This window comes from Hipposideros armiger, unplaced genomic scaffold (genome assembly GCF_001890085.2).
Source record: "Hipposideros armiger isolate ML-2016 unplaced genomic scaffold, ASM189008v1 scaffold_937, whole genome shotgun sequence".
Classification (NCBI taxonomy): domain Eukaryota; kingdom Metazoa; phylum Chordata; class Mammalia; order Chiroptera; family Hipposideridae; genus Hipposideros; species Hipposideros armiger.
Window position 1 is genome coordinate 436,972 of NW_017732287.1, and position 21,946 is coordinate 458,917.

General features: G+C 44.7%; 1 protein-coding gene across 1 annotated transcript in view; it reads right to left on the minus strand.

The window, feature by feature from the left end:
- Window positions 1-1,144: 1,144 nt before the first annotated feature.
- CMTM8 (CKLF like MARVEL transmembrane domain containing 8) overlaps window positions 1,145-21,946 on the minus strand; it is a 93,484-nt gene continuing 72,682 nt past the window's right edge. The window contains exons 2-4 of the mRNA XM_019630729.1: window positions 6,596-6,769; window positions 3,468-3,584; window positions 1,145-1,574 (exon numbers count right to left, since the gene is read on the minus strand). Of these exons, the coding sequence (XP_019486274.1) occupies window positions 1,491-1,574; window positions 3,468-3,584; window positions 6,596-6,769 (375 nt within the window). The 3' untranslated portion in view covers window positions 1,145-1,490. The remainder of the gene's footprint in view (window positions 1,575-3,467; window positions 3,585-6,595; window positions 6,770-21,946) is intronic.

Genomic DNA, 21,946 nt, shown 5'->3' on the forward strand with positions numbered 1-21,946 from the left:
TGACTAGCTATTTCAGCTTTTCTCGTACAATGAGTGAGGCCGAGGCTGTCCGCATGATGACTGGGAATACAGCTCCAGAAGGATTGCAGCCCCGACCATTTGCAGGTCTGTGTTGCTAAAGCTCAACCTTCATGGCCTGCTAAACGTTGAACTCAGAGTGGCCTCCTGGGCTCCCAACACCTACCCACCCCCACACATCTGTATCCTACACCACCTCTCATTCTTGGTACCCGCCTTCCCCCCGTTACCTGTTTGGACCTACAACTCAAGAACACTCTTCACTGTTTCTTTCAAAGGTCTGGAGTGGGTGTGATTAGGCACTGAAGAAATACTACCTCTCCTGCATAGGGGTAAACAGAGCTGGGATAAGGAATTAGAATCAGATAAACAGGAAGACCCACACAAACAAAAAATAACAACAAAAAAAACCACTGTTAAACAGAAGAGCAGAGGTCACAGGTCATGTCATCTGAGTGCCCGGTTGAAACTGGCTTCACTGTCATCAACTATACCAACGTTTCTGTGGTTTTTTGTTTTTCAAAGGAAGCTCATGTTGAAAAATCACCCAAGATACACCGCTGCAGCAGCAAGAACCGTCCTGCCTAAAAATACTTCCTCCAAGTGCACATCTGCCTTGCTGCCTGAGGTTCTTCCCACTGTCTGATTATATCTAATCATGATGATCCAAAATATTAATTCTGGAGATTGGAGATTTGAGAACTTTCGGTGGGGGTATTTTCCACAAAATATGGTACACGTGTCACTGTGGTCAGCATGATGATTTTAAGGTACATACAAGCATTTATCTTTTTAATAGTTATGCGCTGATTTTAATATGTATTAAAAGAAAATACCACTAGCACATTAGTCACTGGACTTAATAGCACCATTTAGGGCGAGCTCATTACCAAGCTCCAAGGCCAGTGTCTCATTAGATGCTCTCTGGGCCAAGTGGTTAGCATGGGAGAATCATGGACAGAGACTTGGGGAGATGCGTCTCCTCCTCCCTGGCCTGGTGGCCGTGGACAGGTGTCTCCTGGCAATATTGATCCCAGGCAGCCCTGGGAGAATGAAGACTTCCCCACAGTATCCAGCCTTGACCTTCAGCCATAGGTCTCCGTGCTCAAATCAGATTCCACATGACCCAGGATTTTGAAACATTTAATCAAAAAACAAAAATGTGGCATTTTAAAAGTTGGATTTACAAACTTGACACTTTCTTAATATTAGCAATTTATCTATTTATACATTGTCTAGAAAATAAGGTCTATGGAGACACCAACAAAATCTTTAAGAGCTCATTATATGCCACAGCACTTTGCAAATAAGTATCCAGTTTAATTGTAACAAACCACAGGGAGCAAAATTTAACTAAGTATATAAAAACATTAGTTAAATACAATTCTTTGGAAATATACATTATACCTACAGCTGTTTTTACAGTGAGAGTCTTCCTTTTGTTCCCTTTTCTTAATTCTCAAAATGGCAAATCACTGTACGGTCCTGGATCTCCAAGCTATAAAACTGAAATATGTGTTTCCAGCGTAGCAGATGGTGACCAGGAAGGCAAAGAACTGGAGAAAACAAAGCATAATAGAAACAGCGTTTAGGGCACATTCTAATTAGCAAAAGTTATCATTTCACCTCCACTGAGTTATGCACTCACAGCATCCCTTGACTCCAGGCTTTCTCATCTAAAACTGCATTACTGGTTCAATTACTTTCCTTTTAAAATGATTTCTGGCTACGCTGTTTTTCTTTTTGGAACTTTTCTGGAAAGCCTGTAGTTTTGCTCAAATAACCCCAGGGTGCTTGCTTAGGGGTGAATATGGTGGTGTGCATGTGAGAAAAGCACATGTATTTCTAATTTAGTACAGTAGTCATCCCTCTTTAACTGCAGGGGATACATTCCAGGGTCCCCAGTGGATGCCTGAACCTGTGGATAGTACAAACCCTATATAGATATACTATGTTTTTTTCTACATATACATACCTACGATAAAGTTTAATTTATAAATTAGGCACAGTAAGAGATTAACAATCATAACTACTAATAAAATAGGACAATTATAACAATATACGGTAATAAGTTATGTGAATGCAGTCTCTCTCTCTGATAAACTATCTGATAGCCGAGAAGGGTATTAAGTGACTACTGGGTGGGAGCCTATACAGTGTGGAGATGCTGGACAAAGGGACGATTCGAGCCCTGGACAGGATGGAGTAGGACGGTGCAAAATTTCATCAGGGTACTCAGAGGGGTGTGCCATTTAAAACTTATGAATGTTTTATTTCTGGAATTTTCCATGTAATATTTTTGGACACTGGTTGACCGCAGGTAACCATAACTGCAGAAAGTAAAACCACGGATAATGGGGGAACTACTGTATAGGCAATTTTAGACCAGGGCTGAAACTCAGATTGCCACAGGATCAGTTAACAGAAATGAGTTGAGTGGGCAGGAGGAAGTGATGAGCCCATCTGGGGGGTGTGGTGTGAATGGTAAGTGGAGAAATGCAGGCCCCTCTTATGGGGCAACCACCGCCCAGGTCCAACTAGTCTTGCTATGTGTTAACTGGAGCCCAGTGCTGCCAAAGCTTGTGATTTTTAATCTTGTGTGCACTCAGGCATGCTACCTTTAAATAGAGATTTTGAAATATAAAGAATATAACAGAAACCCATGTATCATCAGTCAGGTTTAACATTATCATTTTCACTTTCCTGTCTGGTTCCACCCGCTCCCCTCCCCCACACACACTTCTTTTGCAGATGGAATATTTTAAGGCCAATATCAGAGAAACTTTTAAAATTAGTTTTCTAAATTAGAAAAATACATGCTTATGGCTTAAAAATGAAAACACTACAGGGCTGCCCGAGTGGCTCAGTTGGTTAAGAGCTCGCTCAAGAGTGCGAGCTCTGAGCAACAAGATTTAGCTGGTTCGATTCCCAGCCTGAACTGGCAGGATGGCTCAGCTAAAAAAAAAAAATGCAAACACTACAGAAGCACATAAATTAAAAAGTAGAATCCCCTCATTCCACGCTCATCATTCATTCATAGTCCTGGAAAGAACCTCTGTTGGTGTATATATTTTCTAAGCATTCTCAACACATAAACTAACATTTCTACTTAAAAAACAAAACAAAACCAAATAGAATCATAGTGTGCTCATTTTCTGCAACTCTCTCCCCACTCAAACTGTAGGAGGCAATTATTCTTAGAATGCCTCAAATATTTTCCTCTCTCAAATACTTATTTTGTTCCAGCCATCTGGCTTGCACTCAAGCAGAGTCCTTCAGCCTCTTTGCACTTCAGGTCGTCAGGAGGCCTCATCAACAAGCTAATTGCCAATGTGTCACTACTAGGGGAGGTGCTATGTCCCTGCAGAGAACTCGGTCCTCCTCCTGATCCCCAGAGGAAGGAAGGAGGAGACCATAGCAGGGGTGGGAGGGTGAGAGGGCTTACTCACCGATGAGGCAGCCCAGCTGTTGAAGTTGTGGCTGTCCCTCTCTGGGGAGACGGAAGATGCATCCACAATAGCGGCCGAGAGGTATAAGACGAAGGCACTGCCATTAAAGCACAGACCCTGGGGGAGACAAGGAGGTGGTGTGTTCAGGGAGTGTAGGAAGGTCTGGGTACCTCCAAATTTCAGAAGTGGCCAGAACCGCACTCGGGGTGTGGTAAGGAGCCCATCTGGACACGTGGAGGGCAGGGGACGAGGGCTGTGAGAAGGCAGCTCCTCAGTGTTTTTGGGAGGAGAGGGTTTTATACTAGCTCATACTCAGACACCCAGACACCCCTCCTTCCTCTCCAAGTCACCCAGGCTGCACACTGCCCCTTTAGCCCTTTCTCTCCCTCATTTTACTCTTTATCCTCATTTCATCCAGATTTCAGCCATGGTGACATACCGGCTAAGGAAGGAAGGCTGCAGAAGGGGCCACAGCGAGATCCGCCTCAGCCCATGCTCCCTGGCAGCAGATGCACCCTGTTAGCACCCCATCCTGACACAGAACTGAGAGAGAGCTTCTCCCACAGCGGGCCCAGCCGATTTTCTAATCCATGGCTCCAGGCAGGAAGGGGCATTTAAGTGAGCTCCTCAAGCCCTTGCAAGTTCTTAAAAATCAAAGGAGCTTATTATATGTATTAATAGAGCCCCCTTTGGGAACTAATCCCACTCTTAGCTTCACCTTATTGTTTCCTATTCTTAGAGAAGGGAGATACGTAAATCCAAGCACGTATTTGGTTTTCAATATTATTTAAACTCTAGGAAACCATACTTAATGTGCAAAGCTTAGTCCTATCTGAACAAGGGTGAGGGGTGGGGTAGGGCAGAACCAATGCTTCATACAGGTAGAGGAGGGGTGGCTCTCAAAGAGTAGGCCCCTACAGTCTGACATCTATCCTTCAGTAATTCAGAGACACAGGGATAGGGAGGGTAAAGGGGAGGAGGCAGTATCTTTTTCTTCTCAGAGAAAAGAAGGCACATAGACTTTTCCAGATTCAGGCTCCAGCATTCTGAGATGGCTTGTGTGTCCATTGACTGCCTCTACACTTTGCTCATCTTGTTCCTGAGTTAGGGCAATTCACTTTTGAGAGAAGGGTTAGTCCCAGAGTTCAGACCACATAAAATGCTCATTTGCCATCAGAAATGTGTCCCCAGAAAGCCTTGTTTTTTTCTGGATGACTCAGTATGCTTGTTGGTTGTGGTTCTTTTCTTGTTTTTGGTCCAGAAACACATTGGTGCATATTTTCAAATTTTACTTTTGTTTACTAATGACAGGCATTTTGATGTTCTTAGTGTTTCCAGCATTATAAATACTAGTGTAAGGCTGGCCAAGTGGTGCGATAGTTAAGAGCTGGCTTGGGACGCCAGAAGGCCCTGGTTTGGATCCCACATGTGAGGGCCAGTGACACTGCCCTCTATAGCTAAGATGCTGAACAACAGCTCAACCTGGAGCTGGGCTGCTGTGAGTCGCTGCCGATGGTGTAGGCTGCAGCCCCTGCTGTAGTGGGTTGCCATGGGCTACCGTGTGTAGCCAGCAGCCAGCGTGAGCGGCCGTCCAGAGGCCGGCGACTGATCTGCCTCGCCCAGGAAGAGAACAATGATGGTGCCAACTTGGGCCAGTGAAGCAACGTTCTCCACAGCTAGACTGAGGAACAAAAGGACAGCAACTTGTCTGTTCCCCATCCTCCAATTCCCCAGCGCTGTTCCCATCCTCCCAATTCCCCAATAAAAAAAAATCTTAAAATAAATAAATAAATAAATAAATAAATACTAGTGTAATGAACATCTTTGAACATGTGTTTTGGGGTACCCAGGCATGTTCAGTTCCTCATACAAGGGATTAAGATGAATGAGAGAACATTCAAAGAGAGCCCAGCCTGGGCAGAATGCCCTGACACAAGTCCTGGGTCTTGCCCACTTGGCTGTGAGAGGAAATGGGCAGAAGGCTTGCTGAATATACGACTTGTGAACTCCCTGAGTATACGGCCCTGTCCCGTATTAAGTGTGGCCTGTTCCATTTTTCTAAGGAAATGAGAAACTCCTATTTCCCCTGGAAAGGAGTGGGGAAGTAGAGAGATAAATACGAGGTAGGGCATCCTCCCTCCATACATCACCCCACTGCGGGTCCTGATGGTTTATCTCGTCCAAACGGTTGAAGGTCTGAATAGAACAAAAAGGCAGACCCTCCTGGGAGCCAGAGAGAACTGCTCCTACCTGACTGCTTTGAGCTGGGACATCAATCTTTTTTTCCTGCCTTTGAACTTGAAAGGAAAAATTGGGTCTTCTTGGGTCTTGAGCCTTCCAGCTTTTGGGCTAGAATTTACTTATATGATCAGCTCTCCTGGTTTTCAGGCCTTTGGACTCAGACTGGAGCTACACCATTGGCTCTCCTGGGTCTCCAGCTTGCTGGCTGTAAATCTTGGGACTTGTCAGCCTCCAGAGTCACGTGATCCAATTCCTTATAAGAAATCTCTTTATATATGTCCTACTGCTTTTTTCTTCTCTAGCAAGCCCTGACTAATACAGAATTTGGTGCCAAGAGTCGGGTAGACAGATTTTGGAACCAGGAGTGGAGTGCCACTGTAATCACTACCGAAAAATAAGGAATGGCTTTGGGACCAGATAAAGAATAGAGGTGTCTTCTAGAAATATGGACACTAACAGCGATTCTGGTGAGGGCTCAGAAAGGAAAAAGGAAAGCTGGCGTGAAAGCGTCCATCTTCTTAGAAAATACATAAATCATTACGAACAGAATGTTGATAAAAATATGGGTGTTAAAGTCCATTCTGATGAGGTCTCAGATGGAAATGAGGACTATATTATTGGAGCCTTGAGAAAAGGTGAGCCTTGTGATAAAGTGGCAAAGAGCTTTGCCAAACCGTGCTCTTCTAGTGTTCTGTGGAAGGCAGAACTTGCAAGCTTCTATGAAACTGGCTATTTAGCAGAGGAGATTTTAAAGCAAAGTGTTGAAAAAGCAGCTTGGTTCCTCCCTCCTGACTGCTTATAGTAAAATGCAAAATTGACCAGAGGTGGACTAAATTCCATCCTACCTCGTGGGCAATGGACAAAAAGAACACCCCTGGCTTTCTTACCACAGTTGTCCAGGGAATCTGGGGAATCCTGGTGTAGGTCATTGTTATGTAGAGGATGAGGAAGAAGACGGTGAGCACCCAGTAAAATACAGCTACAAACATGACCCAGCCAAAGGCGGGGACCCGGAAGTACTCAGTTCCAGCGATAAGTGTCCATACCAGCAGCCCCAGAACCTGTGAAATAGACAGGCAGTGGAAAAGGGAGGAGAAAGGAGAAAATAAAGAAAAAGAAGGAAGTGAGGACAGAAAAAAAAAATCATTAAGAGAGTGTCAATCATAACTTTCATCCATGTATACACATATACATAACTTACAAAAATAATAGGAGTTGCAAACTCACATGCTTACAAATGCCAGGAAGGTAAAATAAATGAACCTAGTAGGCTGGGCAGAGACCACGGCAAACAAGAAAAGCTATGTCTTGTTTTAAGTGGCAGTCTCTACTCAGCGCCAGTCCATTGTGGGCGGGTTTTGCTCCCCCCCCCCCCAGGAGAACACGGAAACGCAAGCTCTACATGATAATCTTGATTTTTTAAATATTAGCACTAACTAGAGTTTTAAAATACCTTGGGGGGCAAAACAACACACATCTATGGCAAGAATGTGCTCACAGGCTGATACGTGTCGAGGAAATAAGACTAAGGTCCACTTCAGGTGGTCCCTGGACTGATCTGCTCTCAGGGGATGAACCTCTGAGGATCCCCCACCCGCTAGGCTGCCCTTGTCGCAGGAGGCAGATAAACATGTAGCCTGAGAGAGCTTTCAGAAGGGAGGATGGCACTCAGCATTTTAACATCCTCGTAAGCTGCGCACGTATCCAGCAACAGTCGTCAACTCTCCGTCACTGCTGACGAGCAAGACCAAAGCCAAAGCCAAATTAATGTCGCTGTTGGCTAAAGGAAGGCTTCATCAAGGGCAAAGAACCTGATGCAAATCATAGGCATGATTACTCCTGAACAAAGGAAGGCCAGAGCGAGGTATGCACCTCACATTCCAGCACCTTTCAAGGACCAGAAGGACTTGGTTCCTACGCCATGAAAAAGTTAGTATCGAAACCATATCCCCAGGGGACAGTACCAGTACGAGGAGTCCAGGACAGGGCACAGGGCAAATTATTTCATTTCTGTTTCAGCTTTCTTTGCCGTATATGGAACAAAACACTACAGTCGTTTTTATCACAAAGCTAGGAAGGTAGCTGTCACTCATTCGGTTAGCAACGGAGAGGATCTAAAATATGCCAGGCTCTGCTTGTACACAACTTAAAATCTGGTGGGAGGGGCATATTGGAATAAATTCAACTATGAAATAATGCTTTAAAGGAAAATAAAGGCTGTGATCAGGGTCTACGACAGGGAGACATAACCTTGTTGGCAAGCATGCGAAGTGTCAGGGCAAGCCATGCTGAAGGATAAGCTGAAGACAGAGTTAAGAGCTCGTGAGCCCAGGGGGAAGGCAACATTCGAGGCGGAGGGCACAGCACAGGCAAAGGTCTGGAGGAAGGGGTGGCTTTCCGCCTTCTAGAAGCCATAAGAAAGTGTAGTAAGTTAGGACATGATAGAGAGGTTGAGGAGGGTCAGGTAACGTCGGCCCAGGACGCCTAAGGATTCTGTGCTCTATCTAAGGGCGGTGGGAAGGTTTTGAACACCACAGTGATAAGGGCAGGTGAGTTTTTGTAAGACCACCCTGGCTGCATGGCAAGAATGCACACGTGGAGGGGACAGGGTGGGTGTGAGGAGATAGGTTTAGAGGCTGTCGGGATCGTGCAAGAGGGAGAAGGTGGTACAGAGCTGGCCCTCTGTATCCACAGTTTCGCATCTGGGGATTCAACCAACCACAGATCAAAAATATTTGAAAAAAAATGGTACATTGTTGCTGATGTGTACTATGTAGTTAGGCCTATGATGGTTGCGTCTGTACTGAACACCTACAGACTGTTTTTCCTTGTCATTATTTCCTAAACAATACAGTATAACTATTTACATATCATTTAGATTGTATATTATAATACAGAGATGCTTTAAAGTATATAAGAGGATATGTGTACATTATATGCAAATACTATGCCATTTTATATAAGGGACTTGAGCATCAACAGATTTTGGTACCTGCGGAGGGTCCTGGAAACAATCCCCCCTGCCCCAGGTACCAAGGGACGACTGTATTCAAGACCAATACAGTAGCAGTGAATATTGGGAAGTGAGTGAATTCAAGACAAGTTTCAGAAACAGACAGCACTTTAATAGATTAAATTGGATAAAGTAGAATGACTCCCAGATCTCTAGAAATATTTACAAAGTGAATTCGCAGGTGATTTCCTCAAAGGGGACAATGAAACAGGAACGGGTTTAAGGGGCTGATCTGAACAATGGTTCATGAGCTCAGTTTTTAACCTACCCTGTCTGAGGTAGCCAGGGACCTCCAGAGAGGGACTGGAAGTGGGCGCTGCAGGGAGAAGCGTGCAGGCCCCTCTTTAAGAACTTCACCATTACTGTGAAGATCATTAAGCCCTCAGACAGTTTTCCAAGGGACATTTTTAAACTGCTCACTGAGAGAAGCCCAGCTCTGTGCCACAGTTTGGATGCCTGTGCTGGGGAGCAGGGGGCCGACTCTAAATGCTGCTGTTTCCCTTCTTTAGAATTGGAAGTTGACGTTCTTGTATCTGCTCACGTATATGAATTCCAAAGAAATGCTTAATGGAGATGTGCTTTTGTGCTTACATATGCAACAACAGAGTTTATTGAAAATGAAGATACACAAAATGGGACAGAATTCCAGAAAGTGCCAAGCCACACACGAATGGGGTTTTGGGGCCCGAATTCACTGTAACTGACAGGTAATCTATACACGTATATTTAACATTCCACTGGATCTGTAAGGCTGGTAATAGACGTAATCTGACACGGCAGGGTCTGGAACAACATCACAGGCTTCTTGATTGAAACTGAAAGGGTCATCACAGCCCTTTGTCAATGATCCTCACAGGAAACATAACCATTCATGAAGAGGCACTGCAAATGCGGTTAGGGTGACTCTCCAGGGGTGTGCAATGGTTTAAGAGCTTCCAGCACAAGCTGGTATCCAGCTAAACAGGCTCAGCTAAAAGCTCTTGGCTCCAAATGTGGAAATGTTTTTCATTATGAAAGCAAGTGGGGTCCACTGTATAGAGACGCTTTGTCTAATGTGCTAGCAGTTGTCATCTGTTACACACAGGGACAATATCGTTAACTGAGCCATCTCTCAAAGAGCAGGAATACATGACCCATGACCTCACCAGCAAACACAGTGGAAAAAAAAATGCCCGTCAAGAAAAGAAATGTTCTATCCAAGCGAATTTCCTAGGTAACTGGAATATATCTAGACACAAACCTTTGTCTCTCACTGTAACCAATACTGATGAAAATCACTTTACAAAAATGTTATTCATTTCAGGCTGTGTGTGTGTGTGTGTGTGTGTGTGTGTGTGTGTGTGTAAGACAAACTCTAGATCTTTATTTGCTCAGACTACAAAAATAGCATTTTCTTACACGAAAACTTTTTTTGAATGGTAACGCTAAGGCTTAAAAAAATTTTTAGAAAATGATAAATGCAGGTAAAAAGAAACACAGAGGTACATCATGTACATATAAAATAATAAAAAAAATGACACCCCTCATCCCCCAGTTAAGTTTTCAAGAGAAACCAATATAAACATTTTATATCTACTCTTCTTAACTTCTTTCCCTTGCATTGATAACTACCACTTGCACATCCTTTTCTCTCTTAAAAATATGGATTCCTCTGCCATAGCTTGCTTCTTTCAGTCGGCTTACACCATGGAGGACCTCCATCCACGCTGCATACAGATCTTTGCCAGTTTTAACAGGTTGTCTAGTTTTCCATGATTCATGATACTGGTTCCCTATTGAGAGAAGCTTAAGTTGTCTCCTTTATGTTTGTACAAAAACGCCCACGGAACATTCTTATACTATATATCTCTGCATACCTGAAATTTAGGATAGATTCCTAGAAGTGAAATTTCCAGGATAGTTTAAGCTTTGGAGGTTCTGCCAAATGACTCATCAAAAACCCTGTACTAATATTTCCTCTCATCCATGTACTCATGCTCTTCCCTTCCACTCTCACTAAATTCCTACCTTTTTAAGGGATTAAAAACCTAATCTAAAAAAAGAGATCTCATGCTTTGCCTTTTATCGCTTTATTGAAATGCAGCTAGGAAAAAAGTGCACGAATCCTAACAGCTTGATGAATTTTCCCACATGGAACAAACCTGTGTAACCAGCAGCCACATCAAGAAACAGGACATGACCATCACCTGGGCTCCATCCCTACCTCTGGTTACTCCTCCCCTCCTCCTGGGGTAACAGCTCCCTCAATGTCTCTCACCCTAGATTAGTGTTGCTTGATTTTGAACTTTGTATAAATGGAACCCTATCGTATGTACTTTCATGTTTGGTTTCTTTCACTCAACTCTGTGAGATTCCACCATGACCTTGAATGTTGTTCATTCTCCTAGCTATACATCAATCGTTCTCAAAGAGGAGTGAGCATCAGAACCACCTGAAGGGCTTGTAAAACCACAGATGGATGGGCCCCAGCCCCCAGAGTCTGTGATTCAGAAGGTCTAGGATGGTCTCTGAGGATCTGCAATCCTCACAAGTTCCCAGGGGATGCTGCTGTTGCTGGTCCAGGGGCCAGACTTTGAGAACCACTGGTAAATATTCTTGGTTTCTTCTGTATTTCCCTGATCAGTGGTGAGGATGGTAGAGCATCTTTTCAAATGCTTATTAGGCACTTCTAGTTCTTTCCGTATTTACTGATAAGTTTAAAAAAATCACTTTCTTAGTGATTTGTAGAAATATTTACGTAAGAATGATAACTAACTAACTAACTAACTAACTAACTAACTAACTAACTAACTATATATATATATATATATATATATATATATATATATCAATATTTCCCCCAGCCAACTTTGCTTTTTAGCTTCATAGAGTCTTTCATTATATGGAAATTTAAGTTTTTTACATAGTTGATTGATTGCTCTTTAAGCCTTCTCCTATTCCAGTCTGCTTAAAAAGGTCTTCCTCACCAGATTAGAAAAATATTCTCCTACTTTTTTTTTTATAGTTTTGTATATATGTTTAGATCTTTAATCCAACCTGAAAATTTAGTTCTACATATGAGGTGAGAAAATGTTTATTTTTTTTTTCTAGAACATGGTCAATTGATCCATGATCACTTATTGGTGACTTCTCAGATATTGGGTCAGTTTCTGGAATCTTTATTCCACTTGTCCTGCATTGACTGCTGTGCCAGTACCAACTATAATACTATAGCTTCAGCATGTATTTTAGGCTTCTGGGTAAAGATGTCAAATTGAACACATGACTCTAATTTTGTTCCTTCTGAAAAGCCTTCTAAAAGTATCATAGAATGAGATGAATAGGAAAGGAGACAGTGATACATTTTTTTGGAAGCTTGAAATGCAAATGGATGAGGGATAACAGACTTAGCCACTGTGAGAAAGTCGAATTCTCACCAAGCTGGTGAACAGTGAAAGTGAAGAACCAAACCAAGCTTGCTGCAAAGTCTGAAAAGACCCAGGTATTACTGGGGATTGGGTGAGACGGGGTGGGTGGTGGGGAGTCTAAAGTCAGGAGGATCTGGGGCATTTTGTTCGAATCCCCCCTCTCTGAGGATCTGTGGAGAGATTTTCTATTGCACTTTTTCGCTTATGCTTTTGCAATAAAACTGCTTCTGCTTTAAAAAAAAAAAGTAAATAAATAAATAAATAACTAAAAATAAAATCAGGAGGATCTATTGAAAGCTATGTCTCTACCTTATGCCCTACTCCATGCTGTTGGCTGATGCCCCCACCTCTGTCGTTAGTATGAATGTGTATTCTCTAGATCGGGGTTCTTCAGCCCCAGCCCCGCTGACATTTGGGCCAATGATTCTTTGTTGTCCTATGCATTATAGGATGCTTAGCAGCAAGCCTACTCCTCTCCCTCTTAATGACAATCCAAAATGTCTCCAGGCATTGCCACGTGTCTCCTGGGAGGCAAAATCCCCTCCAACTGAGAACCACTCTAAAGAAGGTAAAACAAAATAGAAGGTCTCGGGTTGAGGGACACAGGTGAAGGTTTGAGTATCATACTGAACAAGAGAGGCTTAAATGACTATTCCCTATGAAGACTTCCCCACATTCCAATCCCTAACCTCTCCCCTCTGCTGGGTTCTTAGAATACTGGCAGCCAGGCCTTCACTAGCACACGAGAAAGGACCTACAGATGCTGACCTGGGGGATTCCCCAGCCCAGTCAACCAATAAAGTTCAAAGTTGATAAGCCCCATCTACATGCTCAGAGCATGCGAACAGCTCTGGACTCTTAAAGGGGCCAGCCGAGTGGCTCAGTTGGTTAAGAGCTCGCTCAAGGGTTTGAGCTCTAAGCAACCGCGGTTCGAGTCCAGCCCGAGCTGAGTTGCCAACAGGTGGCAGGATGGCTCAGCTAAAAAATAAAAAAATAAAAAAAAAATAAAATAATGGGCCGGCCGAGTGGCGCGATGGTTAAGAACTGGCTTGGGACACCAGAGGGCCCCAGTTCGGATCCCACATATGAGGGCCAGTGACACTGCCCTCCACAGCTAAGATCCTGAACAACAGCTCAACCTGGAGCTGGGCTGACGTGAGTCGCCAGCAACGGCATAGGCTGCAGCCCCTGTGGCAGTGGGTTGCCATGGGCTACCGTGTATAGCCAGCAGCCAGCGTGAGCGGCCAGCAGCCGCAGTGAGCGGCCGTCCAGAAGCCGGCGACTGATGTGCCTCGCCTGGGAAGAGCGCAATGATGGTGCCAACTTGGGCCAGTGAAGCAACGTCCTCCACAACTAGACTGAAGAACAAAAGGACAGCAACTTGTCTGTTCCCCTTCCCCCAATTCCCCAGCACTGTTCCCATCCCCCCAATTCCCCAATAAAAAAAAAAATTTTTTTTTTTTAAAAACATAGGCAGACAACCAAGGTTACCAGATCTATGATGAAAACAAAGCCTGTGTCAGAGGGAAGAAATCTGAGACCGAGACACAAACTGGAAGAAAGTAACTTTGAAGAGGGAGAAAAAAAAAATCAGTATTCTCAGGGAGAAAAGATATTATAATAATGAAGCACAAAAAGGAGGTGACAAGGACAGAAACAGTCCTTCAAAAACAAAATTAGGTTTTGTTTTGTTTTGTTTTTTTAGCTGAGCCATCCTGCCACCTGTTGGCAGCTCAGCAGCACCTCAGCTCGGGCCGGGACTTGAACCGCTGTTGCTCAGAGCTCACACTTTTGAGCGAGCTCTTAACCAACTGAGCCACTCAGCTGGCCCCAAAATTAGTTTTTGAAATTAAAAATAAGATGGCATATACGATGTCAGAGCGGTAGTAGACTGGGGGCGAGGGGTTATCACTTTGTGACGGATGCAAATGTCTAACTATTACACTTTTGTACACCTGAAACTAATTTTAAAAATTTTTAAAATAAGATGGCAAATATTAAAAACTCAATAGAACACTTGAAACCTATGTAACTTTACTAACCATTGTCACCCCAGTAAACTTTAATTAAAAAAAAAAAGAAGTGTTACGTAATAAAATTGAGAAAACCTAGAAAAGGCAGCAAAAAGACAAAAAGATGAAAAAACAGGGCAGATAAGGTAAGAAGGTTAGAGGACAGGCTCAGGGGGTCAAACATCTGATTAATAAGTTTCAGAAAACAGAGACTGGCGTTTCTGTCTCTCCCCACAAACACACAACATATACCAAAGAAAAGGCATGTGATCACACAGGAAGAAGGCAGTTGTCTGCGACCCACGGAAAAAGGCCTCACCAGACACCAACCCAGCTGGCACCTTGATCATGGACTTCCAGTCTCCAGAACTGTGAGAAATAAATTCCTGTTGTTTAAGTCACCCAGTCTACATTACCTTGTTATGGCAGTCCAAGCTAAGACAGATGGTAACAGGAAGCTACTAGCTGGCATGGAAAATTGAATCAGAAGATGGCAGCGCACACATTATTTAGAACTATGAATACTCATAGGAGTGAAGCCAGAGGTGTCTCAAGTGGCTATCTCTGGGGAGGGAGGCCTCCGGAGTAAGGAGGTATGGGGGTGAGAAGTGCTATTTGCTATAAGCTTTTTAGTTCTACCTTTGGCACTCCCTACGGATCTCAGTTGATATCCTAGAATTTTCTGGCTAAGACACCTGCAATAATGGTAGTTTTTGATGCTTTCCAATATTTATACCATTTCTTTCTTGTTTTGTATTATTCCATTAACTAGAATCTCTACAACCATCTTCCAGAACACAAATGACAGTGAACATGTTTATTTTATTCTGCTTTATTGTTTCTGATGTTTTACATTTGCATGATGTCTGTTACGGAGAGTTGATGAATACCCTTTATCGAGCTAAAGATTCCTATTTGTTAGTGAACTACAGGTTTCTTCCCAACCACCTTCCTGAACAATAGAGTGATGAGCTCAGTCACGTGCATTTTCTGTATCTCCCCTTTACAATGAAGTACAGTAATGTCTCTAAACATAACTACACCTTTTGGTGACCCAAGATCACTATAAGATTATTTCAATGGCTGCCTTGTGCTGTAGAAGAAGATTGCTTGCCCCTTCTCTGAATGGTACCAGGTATTTGAATTTTTCTATGAAGAAGCTTTTTTAAACTGAAAATCATCAACTGTCTCCTCTTGAGGCTCTCAGCGTGCTGCTTCCGACTTTTGCGTGGACATGCCCACGAACACCTTGTCTAGTCCAGCATCCTACAGTCTAAGGAAACAGGTCTTAGATTTTAAAAAGTCCTACTGAAGGACACAATGAGTTTGTCTGTAAAGGCTTTCCTGTGAAGTCAAGTCTGTGAGGTCATGTCTGCAGCCTGTGAGCTCTGTGACAGCTATTCTGCTGCTCAGAGGAATGACCTGATGGTGTTAAAAGGTCTCATTTATTCAAATATCTACTGAGCATTTATGATGAGCCAGGGGCTTTCCGTGGCACTGCTGGCGGGTCAGGAAATGCTACATTGCCATAGCACACAGGCTGGCTGATTTCTGTCTTTAACCTTGACTGGCACGAGCACCGTGGCTGCATCTGTACTTCAGCCTTGAAAACAGACAGGTGACTTGACGATCAACAGGGCTACCTAGGAGCACTGTACCAGCCATTCCCAGCTGGCTTTGCCCAGAGTGGCTGCATTATTCCAGATGTGAGCTCAGCACACCTCTGAAATACCTCACTGGGCTTTAAATCATTTACCATATTAATTCCTTGCAATGAAGTGGCACTGGAAATCAGCTAGTGTGGATTTACTCTTCTGTGCCCTGCAGTCAGGGAACCAAACAATATTTCTATGCCTGGCTGCTCTTCTCCTGACATGTTTAATACAACACACATGGGGTAACATTCATTCATTCATTCATTAAAAAGCCTCAGTGTGTTCTCTCTGGTGGTGCAACAATGGGGGGAAAACAGATATGGTCTCTACTCCTGGAGAAGGTATGAATATCAATGAATATTCAACTATAAACTGCGGTAAGTCCCATGAAAGGAAACTAGGCTGATATGAGAATATAAAGCACAAGGACCCAATCAAGTCTGGAAGGTCACAAGTAGTTTGAAATTTAAACAGGTGACTAGGAGTTAGCCAGGCAGAATTCGTGTTGTGAAGGGAATGCTAAGACTCTGAGACAGATACGCCATCTGGTGACCCTGAGTCTCCCTGTTAAATGGTTAAATGGTATAATGCAAAGGCTACCTGGCCTGGTAGAAAGATTCAGGCTTTGAATTCTTACCAGCTGTGTGACTATAACTTTAATTTAACCAGTATTTATTGAGCACCTATTATATGCCCAAGCCTCAGGTAACAGTAATAGCATGTCTATTACAGAGCAAGTAATGTCTCACATGCCTTACCTCATTCATTTAACCACATAGCTGCCCTCTGAAATGACTTTTATCATGACTATTTTATAGGGAAACTGAGACACAGTGTGTTAAATAACAGTCCAAGCTTTTAATTACTGTGCTACACAGTATCACGTCATGCCCCAAATCACTTAACTTTTCTGTTTCCCAGTTTCTTCAGTGCAGGGATTTGAATTTCCTAAAATCCACACGATGAGACAGTGTGCTCTATAAATGACAGTTCCTACTGTAATTAGTAACGGCAGAAATAGAGTGGTTTGGCAGGCCACAAACCTGCCCTGAAGGAACAGCCATGAGCAATGCTGAACGGGCTGGTGTTAGAGACAGAGAAGCCGGCCCCTGCAATTTCCTTGCTGTGTGGGGGATGAAGTATTACCTAAAAGGCCACCAACCAGCGCCCTTCCAAGTGCAAGTCCTGGGCAGAAGTAGTTTCTGGTAAAATTAGCAGATGCCTCCATGCAAACCCATCCCCAGCTCTGCACACAAGATTCCCAGTAGCTGCCCACTGATGTTGGGCCAGCAAGCAGTGCCCCTGTCAGGGTGGCATGGGGCTGATCATTAAAAGGCCTTTTTATCTCTTGGTCTCTCATGTGACACCCTGGTTCATTTTCAATAGAGACAAACAGAAACAGAACAGGGACGGCATCTAACCCTATTTGCTCTGAGGGTTTAAACATCCCATTCAGAGAGTGTGCTGCTTGTACCACAATGATTTCCAAGAAATCCTGAAAGAAAGTTGATATATCACAGAGGTTGACATAGGAGCCATCTGAGGTCAGCAAACACGCTCTGAGCACCCGCTACATGCCAGACCCAGTACTAGGCACTCCGGGTCCAAAGGTAAGCAAGGCACAGGGTCCTTGCCCTGGAGGAAACTCCCATCTATTGTGAGAGACAAACACAATTCAGTTTGTTCTTCTTCTTCACCAGGGGGTTGACCACTGTGGCCCATGGCTATGTGCAGAACACTGTCTGTTCCATATAGCCCATGAACACAGCCATGCTCACTCATTTACATACACTGTATGGCTGCTTTCATGCTACAATGGCAGAGTACACGGCCTGTGGCTGCAAAGCCTAAACCATTTAATGTCTGGCCCTTTACAGAAAAAATTTAGCCAATCCCGTTGACCATCATACATGCTCTCTGCACCAGGAAATACACACACACATGCACAGATACCCTTATATTTTTGTTTCCTGCCACTGTTTCACATAAACCAGATTACTAGTACATCGAGCCAGAGAAGATGACAGGACAAAAGTGTGTACCCCTTCCCTGTACCATCAAGGAACTACAGCATCCTTAAGCTGACTGCTTCCTATGCCTGCTCGGCATTTTCTTCCCAGGGTCATGGGGGATCTGCAAGCCAGTCATCGCCTCACCCCTTCCAGGTGAGCAGCTCTTGTTCAGCAAGCATGGCGACCTTCTGCATTTATCCACTAGAGGGTGGCCAAATACCGCTTATGAAAGATTAAGCTCCTGTTCAAAGGACAGCGATCAGAGTTTACCATGGGTCTGGGCGAGTTCCTACACTTAACGCACATTCCACAGAGGTGGCAGGACGTGGGAGAATAAACTCCGTCTGGCACCACTCATCTATTAGAACCCGAGGTTGCCTGGAAACAGATCTGACAAGAAATGTAGTCGGCCGACTGAGACAAGGATTAACTAATACAAAGACCTGGAAGGGCAAATGCAATCCACAAATTCAGGGTCTTCTCCACATGCCCATGCCAAGTTTTTACTGAAGTGTGTTTACTTCTCTATAAGAGGGACTGTGGGGAGTGCCGACCAGGGCAGCCAAGGGACCTTGGGCACTGCTGTTTTCTCCAATAAGGAACTTTGCCTCTTTGGGTCTCTTCCCAATCTGGGAAATGGGGAGAATGGGCTTAGAATAGCAGTTCTCAAATGGAGGTGGGGGCCGGCACCTGGAGGAGCATATCTGAAGCCTCTGGGGGATTTCAAAATACAGTAATATCTTGGTTTGCGAGCATAATTCATTCCGGAAACAAACTACTCATATTGCAAGACATCGCTCATTTACCATGTTAAAATGTATTAGAAATGTTTTCTTGTCTTACGGAACACTCGCAAACCAAGTTACTTGCAATCCAAGGTTTTACTGTACTTCGTCTTCTTTCCACTTTCACACATGCCATAAAGTGGGTGTCTCGCTCTGGCCCTCCCTGACACTCCTCAAGTACCACTGCAGGAGCCCTTGGGTGCTCCAGGGCAGAACAAAGCTTGAGGCCTAGGTGAGGCTAATACTTTGGGACTTAACCTTGCTCTTGCTTAGGACTTTAGTCGGACATTCTGCGATCCATTAGACCTGCACTGAGGCAATGCCACAGGACCCCAATAGTCCCAGCAAGCAATGCCAATAGAAATATGCATACCGGGCTGGTTTTAAAATACGTCTACAAATTCTCTGACACGTCTCTTGGAGGTAGGCTCCTCCGGAAGGCACTGAGTTGTTTCTGATGAAGACAGCGTAGCAGAAATGATGCTATGTGGCTTGGGAGGCTAGGTCATAAAAAAGATACAGGGCCGGCCGAATGGCTCAGCTCACTCAAGAGTGTGAGCTTTGAGCAACAGCGGTTTGATTCCCGGCCCGAGCTGAGCTGCCGCTGAGCTGCCAACAGGTGGCAGGATGGCTCAGCTAGAAAGAAGATTCAGCTTCCCCTTTGCTTCTCAATCTCAGACCGTGTGTTTTGGGGAAGTTAGAGGTCCTATTGTAAAGACACCCAAGCAGTGTTGTAGGGGAGGCCCACGTGGAGAGGAACTGAGGCCTCCCAGCAATAGCCAGCTCCAACTTTCCAGCCAAGTGCGTGACCACCTTGCATGTGGATCCTCCAACCCAAGTCACGCCTCAAATGGCAGCAGCCCCAGATGACATCTGAGGGTCAGGAACGCTCCTGAGCCAGGACTGCTCAGCCAGGTTGATCTTGAATTCCTGACCCACAGAAACCGTGAGCGATAATAAATGGTTACTGCTGTTTGAAGCTAACTTTGGGAGCAATTTGTTACGCAGTAATAGATGACTAATACACCAAGTTTCATCCAATTTGGGCTTGTATACGAAGGGCACTGTGGTAGAATGCATAGAAAGGACAGAAGCCCTAGGTTTGTCATTCACTGTGTGAGTGATGACAGGTAAGTGAGATCCCCTCAGGGCCTCCATCTATACATGCATAAGATGGGTACAAAACCATCTAGGTCAGCAGTTCTCAACCTGTGGGTCGTGACCCCTTTGGGGGTCGAACGACCCTTTCACAGGGGTCGCCTAAGACCATCGGAAAACAAAAAGATATTTGCATTACGATTCATAACAGTAGCAAAATTACAGTTATAGAGTAGCAACGAAAATAACTTTATGGTTGGGGGTCACCACAACGTGAGGAACTGTATTAAGGGGTTGCGGCATTAGGAAGGTTGAGAACCGCTGATCTAGGTCTTGTAGGGTCTGAAGATGTTTTGTGATGTGCAAAGATCTAGGTGAACAGAGGTGACTAGCTGTCTCATGTTTTGTTTTTTTCTTCCCCCAGGAAACACGGTTTAATGCATAGCATAGCTGGCACCCTGGCAGTAAGGGTCTTAGAGTACTTAGCTAGTGAAAGAAAGGGGGAGTCTGTGCCTGTAATTGGAACCACTGGGCTCAGGGGGTGCCAAGAAACCATTAGAGCAGCAGTTGGCACACATTGTCTGTACAGGGCCAAATAGGAAATATTTTCGGCTTTGGGGGCCATATGGTCTCTGTCACAACTACTCAATTTTGCCACTGTAGCATGAAAGTGGCCACAGACAATATGCAAATGGATGGGAGAAACTGTGTTCCATGAAAACTGTATTTACAAAACAGGTGGCAGGCTGGATTTGGCCGGAAGGCTATCATTTGCCAACTTCTGCCCTCCAACCTTGCTTTTCCCAGTGTGTGGTCCCCAGGGACGCAGGATCAACCCCCCCCCCCAGGGGCCTGTTAGAAATGCAGATTTTCAGGCCCACTCACCTCTGCCAAACCAGCCTGGGGGGGGAAGGGGGGTGTGATGGGGGCGGGGAGGCGGTGGCACAGTGTTTCCACAAGGCCCCCTGCAGCTCAAGTTTGAGAAGCCCCACCTTCCTTCCTACTGGGAGTCCCCGGAGGCCTTCCCCACTGCACTAGGGACTTCAGAGGGATCTTGGGTGACAATGACCCGATCCAACATCTTCTCAGGCCTCACAAAGAACACACATCATCTCAATATTCTCTATGAGTCAGTAAAAAAACATTTGATTCATGGTCCTGCATCACCAATAAACAAGCAGCAGCCAGTCGTAGCCAAATAGCTTAGCGTCTTCAAGAAATGAGAACAAACTGTGTGGTTACAACACTCCGAGAATGAAGGGACTGGATTCAGTGATAGCCCAAGGCTGCCTCTGGATGGAACGCTTTGTGGTCAGATACCAACCTGGCTTCCTGCGCCACTTGCTTCTTTCAGCAAATTTATTTGAATGCTGGTTTCCTTCCATTTTGGTGAAAGGTGGGGGTATAAATGGCAAAGAGGGGAAGGAAAAGGGGGATCTTTTAAGGAACAAAGGAGAGATGAAAGGCTTCTAGGAAAGAAGCAATACGAAAGAGGATGGAAAAGGAATGGGTGCAGGCAAGAGTCACTATAAAAGTGTCTTCCACTTTTACGTGGGAGGGAGACACTTGATCCCATCACCGCAATGCCTGTCTTGCCTCTAAGCACTGCCCTTAGTGTTTGTCTAGGATACTACCGGTTACATCACCCTCATCTCATTTAGCCACACACGATTGCTGTATGATGTCGACATCATCATCACCATTTGGACAGGTGCACTGAGGCTCAGAGCAGTGAAAGGCCATGTCCAAAGCCAAATGCTACAAAGCTAGTGAAGCCACAGCTCACAGCCACGCCGGAGGACTCCTAGCTGCTACCGAACCTCCCAGCACTGCCCACAGGTCCACAGCTTATGTCTGAGGTCAAAGACAAATCTTACATGCACAAGCTTTGATTTGTGACAGTTCCACTTTATCACAGGCCGCCTGTGGGGACTGCTCACAGGTGAAGTTGCTTCTTTCTACCTGGGACAGCTCCACCTCCATCCTCCTACCTTCAGGTACCAGGAAGGGAGATCAGATCAAAAGGTTCCGACACCGTGGTAAACAGCGTAATATCAAAAGTCATACCGCCGCTCTTTAATGTCACTCTCAAAAGAACTGAAATAAAAATCAAACAAGGAGAGGGCCGGCTGAATGGCTCAGTTGGTTAAGAGCTCGCTCAAGAGTTTGAGCTCTGAGCAACAGCGGTTCGAGGCCAGCCCGAGCTGAGCAGCCGCTAAGCTGCCAATAGGTAGCAGGATGGCTCAGCTAAAAAAA